At 43.4% G+C, this 14,330-nt stretch overlaps 1 protein-coding gene across 1 annotated transcript in view; it reads right to left on the reverse strand.

The window, feature by feature from the left end:
• Positions 1 to 1,605: 1,605 nt before the first annotated feature.
• USP9X (ubiquitin specific peptidase 9 X-linked) overlaps positions 1,606 to 14,330 on the reverse strand; it is a 197,140-nt gene continuing 184,415 nt past the window's right edge. The window contains exon 46 of the mRNA XM_087721771.1: positions 1,606 to 3,357. Within this exon, the coding sequence (XP_087577897.1) occupies positions 3,223 to 3,357 (135 nt within the window). The 3' untranslated portion in view covers positions 1,606 to 3,222. The remainder of the gene's footprint in view (positions 3,358 to 14,330) is intronic.

The following is a 14,330-nucleotide window of genomic DNA, read 5'->3' on the forward strand; positions in this document are numbered from 1 at the left end:
AGTAGTGGCAAGATCATGTATTCTTCTATAAAAAAGTGTGCCAAAAGAGGGAAGAAAAACTATTTTATTCTTAACTCTGTAGTGACTATTTCAAATACTGTTTTTAATTCACTTATGAACAAAGGACATTCAAAAGTTATATCTATATATAAACACATTATCTATATAATTATTTCTAATTAAGTATGTTTGAAAAGGAAAGCAAATCAATACATGCATTTCTAAAGCTAATTATCAAAACAAACATGCAATTTAAGGATTATGAGGTTTAAAATTCTATTTTGGATATTTTTTACTTTTTGCTTGCTTTTCAGAGATCATTGCAGTCATGCTTACCCTTACTTCCCACAACTACTAAAGACTAGAATCTGGTTTTGTTTTGTTTTTTAATGAATGAGGCTCCTCTGACTTTTGGCATTCAAAAGTTCTTTCAAAGTGAAAATACATTAAAAAACAGCAAGCTTGCATACTTATTTAATTAGGTTAGACTTTAGCAGTGAGAATACTAAACATTTAATATTCATTGAGCTTAGTGATGAAAAGTTATATGCATACAGAATTGGTCCTATAAAAATGAAAGCTATTTTTATAAATACATTTTGGTACGAAAATTGTTGGTTTTTTTCCTCTATAGCTGTTCAACTTACTTTTGTTTGAATCTTAAAATTATTTTTAAAAAAGGTAAGGTTAACATTAGGTGAATCACTTTTATGGAAGACAGTTTTTCCTTAGGTGTTAAAACAAAAGCAAAAAAACAGAATTCAATAATAAAAAGAAAATGAAAATCAAACATTTAGGCACTTTGATGACTTGTTAATGTGTGCCATCAATACCGAGGTAATAAAATGACAGTTTTGAAGCTACTGTTGCCATAACTGACAGAAGCATAAATTACTGCGAAGAACATTTTAAAAGGAATAAATCTAACATTTTGCCAAAAGCAAAGAGAATTCTCAAGTTTCTGCTATTCATTGACTTCCAACCAGCCATACTCTCATACAGTTTTCTGTAAGTTTACTAGTAACAACCCTAAGCTGAACATTTGAAAATATGTTCCCCCATGGAGGGTAAAAAACATACAGCATTGTGAACGTAAGTTCCACAATTGTGTCACACTTGCTTCCCCACCTCCCCAAGGCTGAAGTAGTAACTACCTTGTTTTGGAAGGCAAAAAGATTCTTTGAAATAACATCTAACAATAAATGCTGGCTCAAGGGATTCCTTGAGGTTCTAACACAAAATCAGAGTATTGTTTTGTTTAAGCTAGTACTAAATTTATCCAAATAGATCGGTAAAGCTTCAGTCAAATGTTGTTAACCAATCCAGGAAAATGCTATTAAAACATAACAAGTATATTAGAGCAAACCCAGAAGGGTAACATGAGCACTGTTACCTAGAATAAAAATGTGTTAAGACTCTAAATGTGTTACACTAAATCCAAAAGAAATCTTTGATTTCCTCATTTTACTTATTTCAAGTCCTAAGTTTGATAAGCAGCATTGTTTGTATTAACTTAATAAAAATACCAGAAAGCTTGTGCTCATTAAATATATATGTACATATAAAACATACAAAAAGTACAAGATAGTCACATTAGAAACTATGACAGGTTTCTTTTTTTATTCTTTGTAAAGGATCAAATTTCTGTCCAATCTCACTGTGACTTTTGTTCCAGAATTCAGTATAGTGCACAGAATTCAACTACCTGTGCATTGTTTTTTTTATAAAAAAAAACCACACACACATACCACAGGACAAAAATGATCTTCTTAAATCAAATTCTATTTGTGAATTCAGCAAAATAATTTCTATAAAATAAAACAGCAAATATTTAAATAGTATAGGGTGGGCTGTATCTGTTTGCAGGGAGTATTTGGTTTTTTGACAGGTTCCAAAATAATTACACACATTCAAGTTACCAATTTTTAATTTAAATACAGTATTTACTAATGAGTTCCTTGAAGTCTTTAAACAAATGTTTACTCTGAAACAGAGGTACCTTGGGTTTATGTTTGACTAACCAGTAATTTATTTACTTTAATCAAACCCTGCTCCTAAGGTTACGATTTCTCTTATAATGGATATAGAGCTAAGACAATTCTTGCTTTCAAGTAGAATTGTGCATGAGCAGAAAATCAGCAAGTTAACTTGGTGCAGTGATACTCACAAGTATTGTGTGATTTTGTTGACTTCCACTTCACTGCAGTGCAGTATAAAGGAAAGTATTAGAAGTTTTATCAAATAAGCTCTACTGAAGAAATGAAACAAGCACACCAAATACAGTCTGTTATGCTCCAGGCATCCTGGCATAGCAAAATTTGCATATTTGTTTTAAAATTTTTTAATTTCCTATTACTGAAAACTAAGTGTCTTTTTAACCCCATCCAGAGACAGAACTGTCAAACATCAGATGTGAGGAACGTATGTGCAACTGAAAACCATCGGCCACTTTGCCCAACCCCCCCCCCTCCTGTTTTATAACCCAGGTGTCTGAAGAAAAGGGTTTAAACAGCAGTTTCATTTTGGACAACTGAAATTTTCTTTCCTTACTGGCTACTCTAACTTGGTGTGAAGCCATGCTAAATGTTACAGCTTAACTATAGCTTCAAGTGATTAACTTAATACCAGAATGGAAAAGGCAATGGAAAGAGACCTAGAAACAAGGTATATCACCAATTTTCCACATCAACCAAAGAATTAAAAGGTTACCAGTCATTATGATACTCATAGTAAAATGGACTCCAGTGGCAAAGAATTATATGAAAGTATTTTTTCTGGTTGACATGAACAGGCTTACTTTTTGGGGAGGTGAGGGGGGCAAGGGTAAGGAGTTGAGTTGATCTAACTGCCATTAGGCAGGCAACACTGGTTGTAGAGCGCAGCAGATATATCAAGAAATTAATTGTTGTAGATCTGTGAGTCTCATTCAAGACGAAAAGAGTTTCTTGTTTAAGAATTAACAGTCAAACATTAATATACTATATACACCTTTGCCATTTACACATTAGCATCAGGCCATTTATTACAAAACACTATACACTTTCCACTGCAGGCAGGTTATATATTGACAGCAATTTTCTGCAGATAAGACAGTGAATAGACTCTTCACTCCATGTTGATTAGGAATAGTTTATCTAAATATCAGCCAGACACAGAGAAAAGTTGGACTGTAAGGCCTGGGTGCACAGTCTTGATGGAACAACTTAATTATGTGCATTTTCACTATTCTTTTGTCTGAGGTGGTGAAACTTCTTCACTGCCTTCATAATTTTCTTGTGCTCGTTGGCCAGTTCGCTGAGGATTGTTCATATGGTGTGCTGCAGGGCCTGTGTATGGTTGTCCATGCACATGGTTATTCTGCAAGAAAGAAAACACATTTTAAGAACAATCATTTGACTTTCTTTACTTTAATAGCTGCTTGGTGGACTAGTTTGTAACTTATCTGTTAACATCAATAAGACACAAAATAATTTATAATGAAATCAAAATGTCAATTCACTGTTTAACTATATGCAAGAACTGAAGAAAAATAAATATGCTATCCAATCAATAAAAACCAATAACTGGGGAAAGAAGGGAAGTATATTCAGAATTGAAATGGAGAGAAAGTAATAGCATTATTTATTAAAGAAAACTCATTAATTTTTTTGCTCCTAAGATACCGTAGTCTTTGAATCAAACATAGCAACATAGAGGAGGGCGGGGCTGATGTCGCTATGACACGACATGCAATTTTGGAGCTCCAGGATTGCTGTCGATATCTCTGCTGTTGGCTGGTCCTTTTGGACCTAAACCATCTTGTAGAGACGGTGATAGAGAAGGGCACGTCCTGCTGATCTCAGGGACATTGCAAAGTCCCTGACTGATCCAGGATAAATTCTTTTTTTCCGGCGAAAGAGAAGCAGCTATTGAAGCTGCAGAAGGTTGGGACAGTCCCTGAAGGGAAGAAAAGCAGGAGAGAGAGTGTCTCGAAATGATGAGATAAATTTTACTATTAGAGAACACCCAAAAAGACTTAGTAAAATTAAAATTGAAGACAGAAGAGAGGAAGCAGCAAATTAAACCTGAATTAAACTTAGTGTGTTATCTTTTTTTAATGGATTAAACTTTTACAAATGCCTCTTACTTTTTAAATTGGACTCGTTTCTTTTTTCCCTCTTCTTCTATTTTTCCTCTTTTTCCATATTTGTGGATTATGATTTTCTTTCTTTTCTTTTTACAACGCTCGCCTGGATTGTTTGCTTTTTCTTCTTCTTAAGTTCGGAATTTAAAGAGGGGTAAAGGCAGAGGAAAAAGAAGCAACACTGCCATCTAGAAGCTAGAGGCTTGGAAACATTGTCCTTTTTTATTTTCTTTGAATATCTGACTTGTATCTAATACTTCAAGGCTCCTGATTTTGTTTATTAAAAGGGATAGTGGGAAGAGGATGGATTGTTTATGCAGGTGCTCTTCTGGAGTACTATCAATATGGACTGGAGTAAAGAGAAAACCTTGACTTGAAATATTATAGTGAACTTGTTTGAAACTTAACAAAAAGCTTTGGATGTTTTATGGCAGTGTTTATAACCTGGAAGAATAGTGCAACATGAAGAAGAAAAAGAATTAACATTGCAAATGATTATGAAGAACATAGAACAAAAAACAGAGGGAAGAGTTGAGAATATTTATAAAACAATGAAATTTGAGAATAGAGTTCAAAAAATTGAAGAAAAATATGAACAAAGTGGTAAGAAAATTGTTGATATTGACAGCAAATCGAGCATGGTTGGAAACGATAGGAGTGGAATGTTGAAAGGAGAGCTTAACGAACTGGAACCCTATCTCAAACCTCAAAACATGGAAGAAGAAAAGGGAGAAAATTTAGCAGAAACAATGAGATAAATTTTGGCAGAAGCACCGGTGATAACTAAAGGCAAGCGGATGGAAGGAACAGATGGAGGGTTTTGAGTTTTTACAAGATAAGCAAGGAACAACAAGGTGCCAAGAGAAGTCCACATAAGACTTATCAAGAAAATAATTAGAATACAAATACCACAAATGGCAAGAGATATAGGACTGCACTACTACTGGAAGGATACAGGACGAAGAAATGAAATGTTAGAATAAAAATTAAGTTAAACTTAGTTAAATTTAGAGTATTATGTATAAAATACAGTAATAATAGTTATAGCTAAATAAATGATTAATAATGATAATAATGCATATATAGATACACTAGATTGATAATATGAAATTTTATATAAATTGTAAGAGAACTATGGAGAGGATGTTTAAAAGCTTTGTTATAAAAGATAAATAATTCTATATGGAATAGAAGATAAAGATGAAATATTATTGGATGATTTCAGGATGATGTAAATGTTATAATATAAATTTATCTTAAATTTAGAATATTTTACATAAAAAGGATGTAATAATAGCTATAGTGAAATGAATGTTTAATAACCATAACAATTGTATATATTAGAATGATATGAGTCTTTATGTAAATTGCAAGTGAAGACTATTGTTAAAAAACACAAAGGTTTTGTAACCAATCGACACACTATAAGTAATTGGAGATTAATTTTTATTTTGTGTGTGTTTATGTCTGTATGTTTAATGTTTGTCTAAAAATAAAAAATATAAAAAAAGCATAGCAAAATTATTTACATCATATGTATTAACTAAAGCAATTTTTAAAATTTGTATGTAATAATGTAATATGAACTGGGATCAATTATAACCTAAAATTGAAATAAAAATTAGTCATGGTGCAAGTTTGGAAGAGAATAAACCATATATTTACAGGTAAGGGAAGTGATGGATAAAACTGTGAATTTTGTGACAACTAGATCTACATCTAGAGAAATCAGTAAAGAAAGCAAAATGAAGGCAAATAAGCAGGAACTACCGTATTTTTTGGAGTATAAGACGTACCTTTTTTCCTCAAAAAAGGCTGAAAATCTGGATGCGTCTTATACACCAAATATAGCATTTTTTGCCTCCCGAAGCCCTGCCCCCTTCACCGAAATGGCTCTGCATACTCTTATGGAGACTTTCAGAGAGCTGCTGGGGGCTGGGGAGGGCAGAAATGAGCAAAAAATGGACCGTTTTTTGCCCCCCCAGCAGCACTCTATAAGCCTCCATAGGCTATGCATGCAATTTTTTTGACAAAATATAGGCCCGTTTTCACAAAAATTGGGCTGTTTTTTGCAACTCTGCAAGCCCCCCCCCAAGGCTGTTCATGCTTTTTATTTGAAAAAAAAGGGGCAGTTTTCACGAAAAGCAGACCGTTTTGGGGAGGTTTGCAGAGTGCAACCCCCCCCTTCGGAAAACTCTTTAGTTAGAGTGATTGATGAGAATTACGTTGATCAAGTGCTGTGCCAGCAGAAACAAGTCTTAGGTGCTGGTTGTCAGTGATTTCCTTCTCCAGCACATGGATAAATACACCTGGAAACATCTACCTACCTACCTACAGTTGCAAGAAAAAGTATGTGAACCCCTTGGGATTACATGGAGTTTTGCATGAATTGGTCATAAAATGTGCTCTGAACTTCATCTAAGTCACAACAATAGAAAAACAGTCTGCTGAAAATAATACTACACAAACATTAGATGTTGCCATGGTTTAATTAAGCATAACATGTAAACATTCATAGTGCAGGGAGAAAAAAGTATGTGAGCCCCTAGCCTAATGACTTCTCCAAGAGCTAATTGGAGCCAGGAGTGAGCCAACCTTGACTCCAATCAGTGTGATGATATTGGATGTGTTGCTGACAGCTGTCCTGCCCTTTAACAACACACACCTGTTTTGGGTTTACTGGTTTCAAGAAGCACTGTCTGATGTGAACCATGTCTTGCAGAAAAGAGCTCTCAGACGACCTACGATCAAGAATTGTTGACCTGCATGAAGCTGGAAAGGTGTCAGCATTCCAAATACCATGTAGAATTAAATCAGAGTCGAAGGCAAAACTATGCTTAAAGTTCCAATTTAATAAGACAGGCATGTTGGCATCTTTCTGTGGGATTCCAACTCTGGAGGTTACATCCAAATCCCACCCAGTTAAAAGTTCATGATCTTGTCCCTACACCCACAGTCCTTCACATGGTCCAATCTTCTTCCACGCTGGCGTCTACGCCTAACTTCTTCCGGTCAGGTGTGAAAGTGCGGAGACAAAGGATGACCTTGACTTCTAGCAAAGAATGAAGAAAGACCGTTGGCTTACCTGAACGGTCGTTCTCTAGGCGCTGCGGGAGAGTCCAAGCATGGGTTAGCACAGTTTATCTGCCCTAGGACTGAGTATCTTTTTAATTTGATCACGCCTCCCCTTTGCCTCTATTATCTCAGTTTAAAAATGAAGGACACTCCGATAAGGACCGCCCTCACAGATCCTTGATATACCTCTGAGGTAATTCTGACCTTGGGGGGGGGGGTTTGGACTCTCCCGCAGTGCCCAGAGAACGTCTGTTCAGGTAAGCCAACGGTCTTTCTCCTAGGCACTGCTTGAAGAGTCCAAGCATGGGACATACCCAAGCTACGATTTCCCTGGGCGAGGAGAACCATTAGAATCCGGAGCCTCTGCAACCCTCTGCAATACTCTTCTCCTCAAGGAGGCTTCGGCCGAGGCAAAGGTGTCAATCTTATAGTTACGGATGAAGGCCGTGGGGGATGCCCAAGTGGCTGCCCTACAGATGTCTATGATCGATGCCTGGGTCACCCATGCTGCGGATGTGGCCGCACTTCTCATAGAATGACCAGTCGCCCAACCCAGAACTGGCTTGGCTTGAGTCTCGTACACCAGCTTAATACCGGCCTGTAGCCAGCGTCCAATGTTATGTGACAATGCTTTTTGCTCTTGCAACCCAGGATGAAAAGAGACGAATAATGCCTCCAAGCGCCTAAAATCTTTGGTCCTCTTGATGTAGATGCGAACTGCATGTCTTACATCCAACTTGTGCCACTGTCTTTCTTTGGGATGTGACGGTTTAGGACAGAAGTTAGGAAGGATCACTTCCTGTGACCTGTGAAAGAGTGAATTGACTTTAGGCACAAACGTAGGGTCAAGCCTTAATATGATCCTATCCGGGTGTATAATGCATAGGTCCTCCCTGACTGAGAGGGCCGCTATCTCTGACACCCTCCTAGCCAAGGTGATCATGACCAAGAAGGCTGTTTTAATGGTCAGGTGTTGCAGAGATGTAGTCCGAAGTGGCTCGAACGGAGCTCCCGTCAATGCTCGAAGGACAAACAGTAAGTTCCATGATGGGTATCGGTGCACCGTAGGAGGCCTGATTTTCAACGCACCCTTCAGGAAGCTCTTCACCCGAGGATGCTGGCTTAAGGTACGGGAGGAACCTCTGGAGATAACGATGGACAGGGCTGCCACTTGGCGGCGCAAGGTGTTGGAGGCCAGGCTCTTGTCCAACCCGTCTTGCAGAAAGTCAAGCACCTGCGGAATAGAAGCCTCAGGGTCTTGTAATCCCTTGTCTTGACACCATGTAGAGAATGCCCTCCAGGTGGCCTCATATATTCTGGTCATCGAAGGTCTCCTGGACACCTGTATGGTCTGGATGACCCTGTCAGAAAACTTCTGTCTCCTCAGGAGGTCCCCCTCAAGTGCCAGACGGCAAGTTGTAGTCTTCGGGCTCTGGGTGAAATATCGCCCCCTGGCTGAGGGAGATGGTCTCCTGAGGAATCCTCCGGGGTTTTTGTATGGAGAGACTAACAAGGTCTGCATACCAGGACCTCCTGGGCCAATGGGGTGCCATGAGCAGGATCTCTGCCTCTTCCTCCAGGAGCTTGGCCACAACCTGTGGGATGAGCAGAAGAGGGGGAAATGCATACAGGAGCCTGGGAGGCCATCTGCACCGCAGGGCGTTGGTCCCCTCTGCCCTGGAGACCGGTAATAGGAGTAGAATCTCTGCAGGTGGGTGTTGAGGTGGATGGCGAAGAGGTCGACCTGTGGTTGGCCGAACCTCCGAACGATCTGATTGAATATGTCCGGGTGCAACCGCCACTCTGAATGATCTATCGTTTGGCGGCTCAACCAATCCGCCTCCTGGTTGCTGGTCCCTGAAATGTGGTCTGCCCTGATGGAGAGCAGGTGCCGTTCCGCCCACCTGCCCAGGGCCTCCGCCATCAATGATCTGGAGTGCGTGCCTCCTTCTTTGTTGATGTGGGCCTTCGTTGCCATGTTGTCGGTGAGCAACAGCATGTGCTGGCCCATCACCTGAGGGGAGAACTGCCACAGAGCAAGTCAGGCTGCCCGGAGCTCCAGCCAGTTGATGCTGTGGGAAGACTCTCTCTGGCTCCACAGCCCCTGGGCCAGACGGCCCTGGCAATGAGCTCCCCACCCCTGATGGCTGGCGTCGGTGGTTACCACAACCCTTTCGGGTTCTTTGAACAGACACCCTCTTTACTGCTTCCAACTTCCACCAGGTTAGAGAGCGAGTCACCTTTGGAGGAACACGGACGTGCCTGTGCAAATTGCTGTCCTTCGCCCTTTGCATGGGCAGCAGGAACCATTGTAGTTCCCTGGCATGTAGACAAGCCCAGGGAACCACCTTCAGGCATGAGATCATGACGCCCAGTAGTTGGAATAAATGGACAATCTGCACTGACCTGGATGTGCTGCAAATTTGCACCTTGTCTCTGAGAGTCCTCAGGCGCTCCGGGGACAGGGAAATCTGGCAAGAGTTCGAGTCCAGAATGACGCCCAGGTGCTGTATGCGTGTGGTCGGCTCCAGATGGCTCTTCTTCAGGTTCACCGAAAAGCCGTGCTGTTGGAGGGTCCTGATTGTAGTCTGGATGTCTCGCCATGCCTGGATGGAGGAGTGAATAATGATGTCGTAGAGATAACACTCCAGGCGGATGGGACGGTTCCGGAGGTGAGCCATTACTACAGCCAGCAGCTTCGTAAACGTCCTGGGCGTGGAGGAAAGTCCGAAAGGAAGCGCACGGTACTGATAATGCTCCCCCTTGAAGAACCTCAGGAACTTCCTGTGATTCACATGTATGGGGACGTGGAGGTAAGCCTCCTTCAGATCTATTGAAGTAAGGAGGTCCCCCGCCTCACGCAATCCAAAATGGAATGGAGGCATTGCATTTTGAACCGCCTGTATGCCAGATGGAGGTTTAGATGCTTCAGGTCCAGGATGGCCCTCCACGCCTTGGGCACCAGAAATAAGATGGAGTAAAACCCCTGTTTTTGCTGCTCCCTGGGCACTGGTTCTATGGCCCTTATTTGTATTAGATGACGAATTTCTGCCTGCATGAGTTCCCTTTTCAGGGGGCTCCTGGGTGAGGGGCAACAGATGAAGGTCCGTTGGGGAAATGAAAGGAATTCCAGCCGGAGTCCCGTCCTGACCGTGCTCAATACCCACTTGTCTGTTGTTATCTCCCCCCACTTGTCGGCATAGTATTGTAGCCAACCCCCTATTGGGGGATCCCTTTGGTGGTCACTTCCCACGACGGAAATTCCGGGAGTTGGATCTGCCATGAAAGGGCTTTCGAAAGGAGTGGTGGTGTTGTTGCCTACTCCGCAACCCGAAGGAACCCCTGTCCTGACCTCTATCACCTTGCTGGGAATAGGGTCTGGTATAAGATGAGGAGGTGGAAGGCTGGGCACTGTCCTGCGACCGAAATGGCTGCTTCCGAAAGGAGCCCTTGCGGTTAGACTTTTTGAGAGTAGCAAGTAGGATCTTTCTCTTATCTTTAGTCTCGATAGTGAACTTGTCTAACGCCTCCCCAAACAGGAGACCCTTGAAGGGGGCAGAGGCCAGCTTCCACTTGGCTTTCATCTCCGCTTACCAATAACGAAGCCAGAGCAAGTGTCGAGAGGTTACGTTGGAAGCCAGCACCCTGGACATAAACTTAGCAGCGTTCAGGGAAGCATCGGCGGAGTATACAACTGTGGTGATGATCTTAGTTAGATTGTGTCTCCACCAAGATCTCCGGGAGGGAGGCTTGGCTCTCAGTTGCCTCAGCCAGAGGAGCAAGGAGCGGATGAAGAACGATGCAGATGTGGATGCCCTAATAGCCCAGGCAGCCACCTGGTGCGTCTTAAGACACACTTTTCTCTGCTTTTTTGTCTTCTGCTTGAGACCTTCCAAGAGGTCCGCCGGCAGATTGGAATTAGAGGTCAAGGAGACCACTGGAGCATCCACTTCTGGAAGCTTCAGGGCCTCCTCCATCCTATTCTCAACGGCATACAGGGTCTTGTCCCCACCCCCCAACTGGGGCTTATCAGGGTCCCAGGCTGAATCCACTGCCTCTGAACTACATCTAAGAAGAGGTCCGGGACCGGAATAGACTCCTGGGCCGAGGGCGGTTCTTTGAACAAGCCCTCTTTATGGTCCTTAGTGGTGGAAGGCTCTGTGGCCGAGCTCTTGGGGGTAGCGCCCAACTCAGGGTCAGCCTTCGCCTTATGAAGGATGGACTTGAAAAGGGAGGGCTTAAAGAGACTGGTGAATGCTGGCTTCAGGAGGAAGGTCCTCATCCTCCGACAACTCAAAGTCCTGTACCTCCCCCTCTTCCAGGGCGGACTCCTCCGTGGCAATAGAGCTGCCAGGTGAGGCTGGATCCTGATCCTCAATCTGCTTGGGGATAGGCCTGGCTTTGGGAGCCATGGCCTTCTTGCTACCCTTCTGTCTTATGCCTTCCACGATCCCTTGGGAGATAGGGTTATTATCTCCCGCATCTTAGCGGTGAGGCCTGACTTCTTGCTCCTTCTGTGAGCCCTGCTGGAAGTCCTCCGGCCTCTGCTGCCTCCAGAATGAGATCCCTACTCAGCGGGAGGAATACCCTGGAAAGGGTCCAGCTGCTCTCTCAGGGAAGAGCTGGGAGAATCGAGATACCCCCCAGAATGCCTCAGGCGATGAGTCTGAAGATACTGCCAATGGATGAAGGAGACCTGCTCTCCTGAGGTGAGACAGGCTCCTTATTTCCCCTCTGGCCTGGGGTTGGCTCGAGGAAGTCCATGCACTCCGGGGATGGTTCTTGTCCCCGTGGCTTGGGCGACCCTGTCCTGTGCTGCTTGGCACTGTCACCCCTGTCACTAGCCCCTGGGGCTCCTGCTGGACCTTTGCTGGAAGGACCCTTGCCCCCTTTTGCCCATTTAGCAGAAGGCTCCACCCTGCTCCGCTTAGATGAAGGCCCTGACTGTGCTCCCTGGGCCTCAGAACCTCCGTTTGACATGGTAGCTCATTATCGGTGGTTAAACAGAAGGGGTCAATGGGTTGGCACTGGGCCACAAGCGCCCGCAGATTCGAGGGAGGAGAGGGAAGCTCGGGAGACAATACCCTTCCTCCAGCTGCCCTGCTGCCGGATGGATGCTTCATGCGAGGTAAGGCCTTCTGGCTAACCATGCAAGACCCCGGCCTCCTGGCAGCGATCCGCTGTTTATGGGGCTGCTGCCGTTCGGGAAGAGTGCGCACGCCTGGTTGCAGCCTTGGTGGCCTCCCAACCTGCCGCCACTGACTATCGCCGAAAGTCTGAGGTTCGCGACTCTGCCCCGTGGCCTCCACTTTGCTCTCTCTCGCCAGAGCGCTGCTCGCACACCGCCACACACACTGGTCGACTGGCAGAAAATGGCCATGGCCGTGTGCGCATTCGCCCCTTTTCTGGCCAAAGAAGGCACGCAAAGAGCGAGCCAGTATGGCCACCGCAACTGTCCAAATGAGAAGGGAGGTGGCGCAGAGGCTGGAGTTCTCCAGCCGCAACCACCTCAATGAAGAGGAGGGCGCCCGCACTTGCCGGAGCTCCTCAGAGACTCGGCTCGTGCCACATGGTTCTGCTAGCAGTGGGGGGTGTGACAAAACTCCTATCTCGTCCCCCCCCCCCCTTGCCGGCCTCCACCGGACGAAGAACTCATGCCTTGCCGCGTTTAAACAGCACTGGGCAGCCCTCTCACATCCTTGAAGAGGAATAGGAACCAGTCCTAGTCTTTCTCCTGGTGGTCTGAGAATGGTAATTCAAGACCAATATCTATTGAATCTAAGTGGGAAGCCCAGTTTATCTGCCCTAAGGCAAAGGAACTCCCCAAACTAAGTCCTCTTGGGCGGACTTAGTTTTTAAACTGAGATAATAGAGGCAAAGTGGAGGCGTGGTCAAATAAAAAAGATACTCAGTCCTAGAGCAGATACACTGTGTTAACCCATGCTTGGACTCTCCAAGCAGCACCTAGGAGAACAATACATTCCAAAATCCTACTCCTTCTATTCCCCCCTCCTATTGTCTATACTTAAAGAAACAGCATAATGAAATAAGAGAAAGTGTGGCAGGCCAAAATTCTAAAAGGAATATAAATGCGGGCCTGACAAAAGGGTTACAAAAGAATCTCCAAAAGCCTTGATGTTCATGTGTCCACAGTAAGACAGACTGTCGACTTCCGGTGGTGGTGGTGGTGGGGGTTGCCAGTGGGAGCTGGTTCTTAACAGCTCCGGATTCCTGGTTGCGTTAAACTGTCTGAACAGCAATTCATCAGCTGTTTGACAGCTTGTTTACCTTTTCTTCGGGCTTAGGAGATAAGGTGAGCTAATTGTGCTGGGCAACGCGCCAACTAACTCTCTCCGATGGACTCTGCGAGGGGAGGAAGGGCACTCAAAAGTAGAATTGTCTCCGCGCCAAGAACTCCTGTTGCTTTTATTAGCAGCACAAAGCAAACCACTCAGCCTCAGCACAAAATTTGATCTACTAAATTCAAGACGAGCATAGCCTATATACGTGAACTTTTAATTGTTTGTATTAATCAGCTTCATTTTTACAAGAATTCGTTCTGATATCTTACTTGTTAAAGAGATATACAAAATGGCACCGAGCAGCTTCGTAGTACTGATCGGGCTTTGAATTTCTACAGAGCTTAAAACTTCAAAGAAAAGGAAGTGATTTATTACTAAATTAAACAGCAATTGCTGTACAATCGACCAGCATAGATTTATTAATTGGCTGAAGAAGATTAAAACTTGGAATGGCTTCTAAGCAAAAGGTTCCCCCCCACCTGTTTAAAAGTGCGGGCAGTTCCCCCGCCCCAGCACGAAACTACAGTCATTACTTCCTCCCCCATAGAGCCATTAACTAAAGACACTTTTCAGAAAGAACTGGCTGAAGCCTTTAGAAATCGTGCAGTTACGATGGAAAGAAAAATTAAGGAGGAGATATCCGTTGCTCATAAAGAACTGTCTGATAAACTTGAGACTCGGGTTCAGAAGATCAGGGATGATATGTTGGGGGTTCTTAATTCGTTATCAGAATATGTTTCCAGAATTGAAAACAGATTAGAAAATCTTAGTGACTCTAATATTAATTTGGTATCGAAAATGAATTTGGTTCAACAAAAAGTTGGAGATGC

The sequence above is a fragment of the Thamnophis sirtalis genome, unplaced genomic scaffold, assembly GCF_051295495.1.
Source record: "Thamnophis sirtalis isolate CommonGarterSnake01/CBP01778 unplaced genomic scaffold, rThaSir2_p1.2 scaffold_8, whole genome shotgun sequence".
Classification (NCBI taxonomy): Eukaryota; Metazoa; Chordata; class Lepidosauria; order Squamata; family Natricidae; genus Thamnophis; species Thamnophis sirtalis.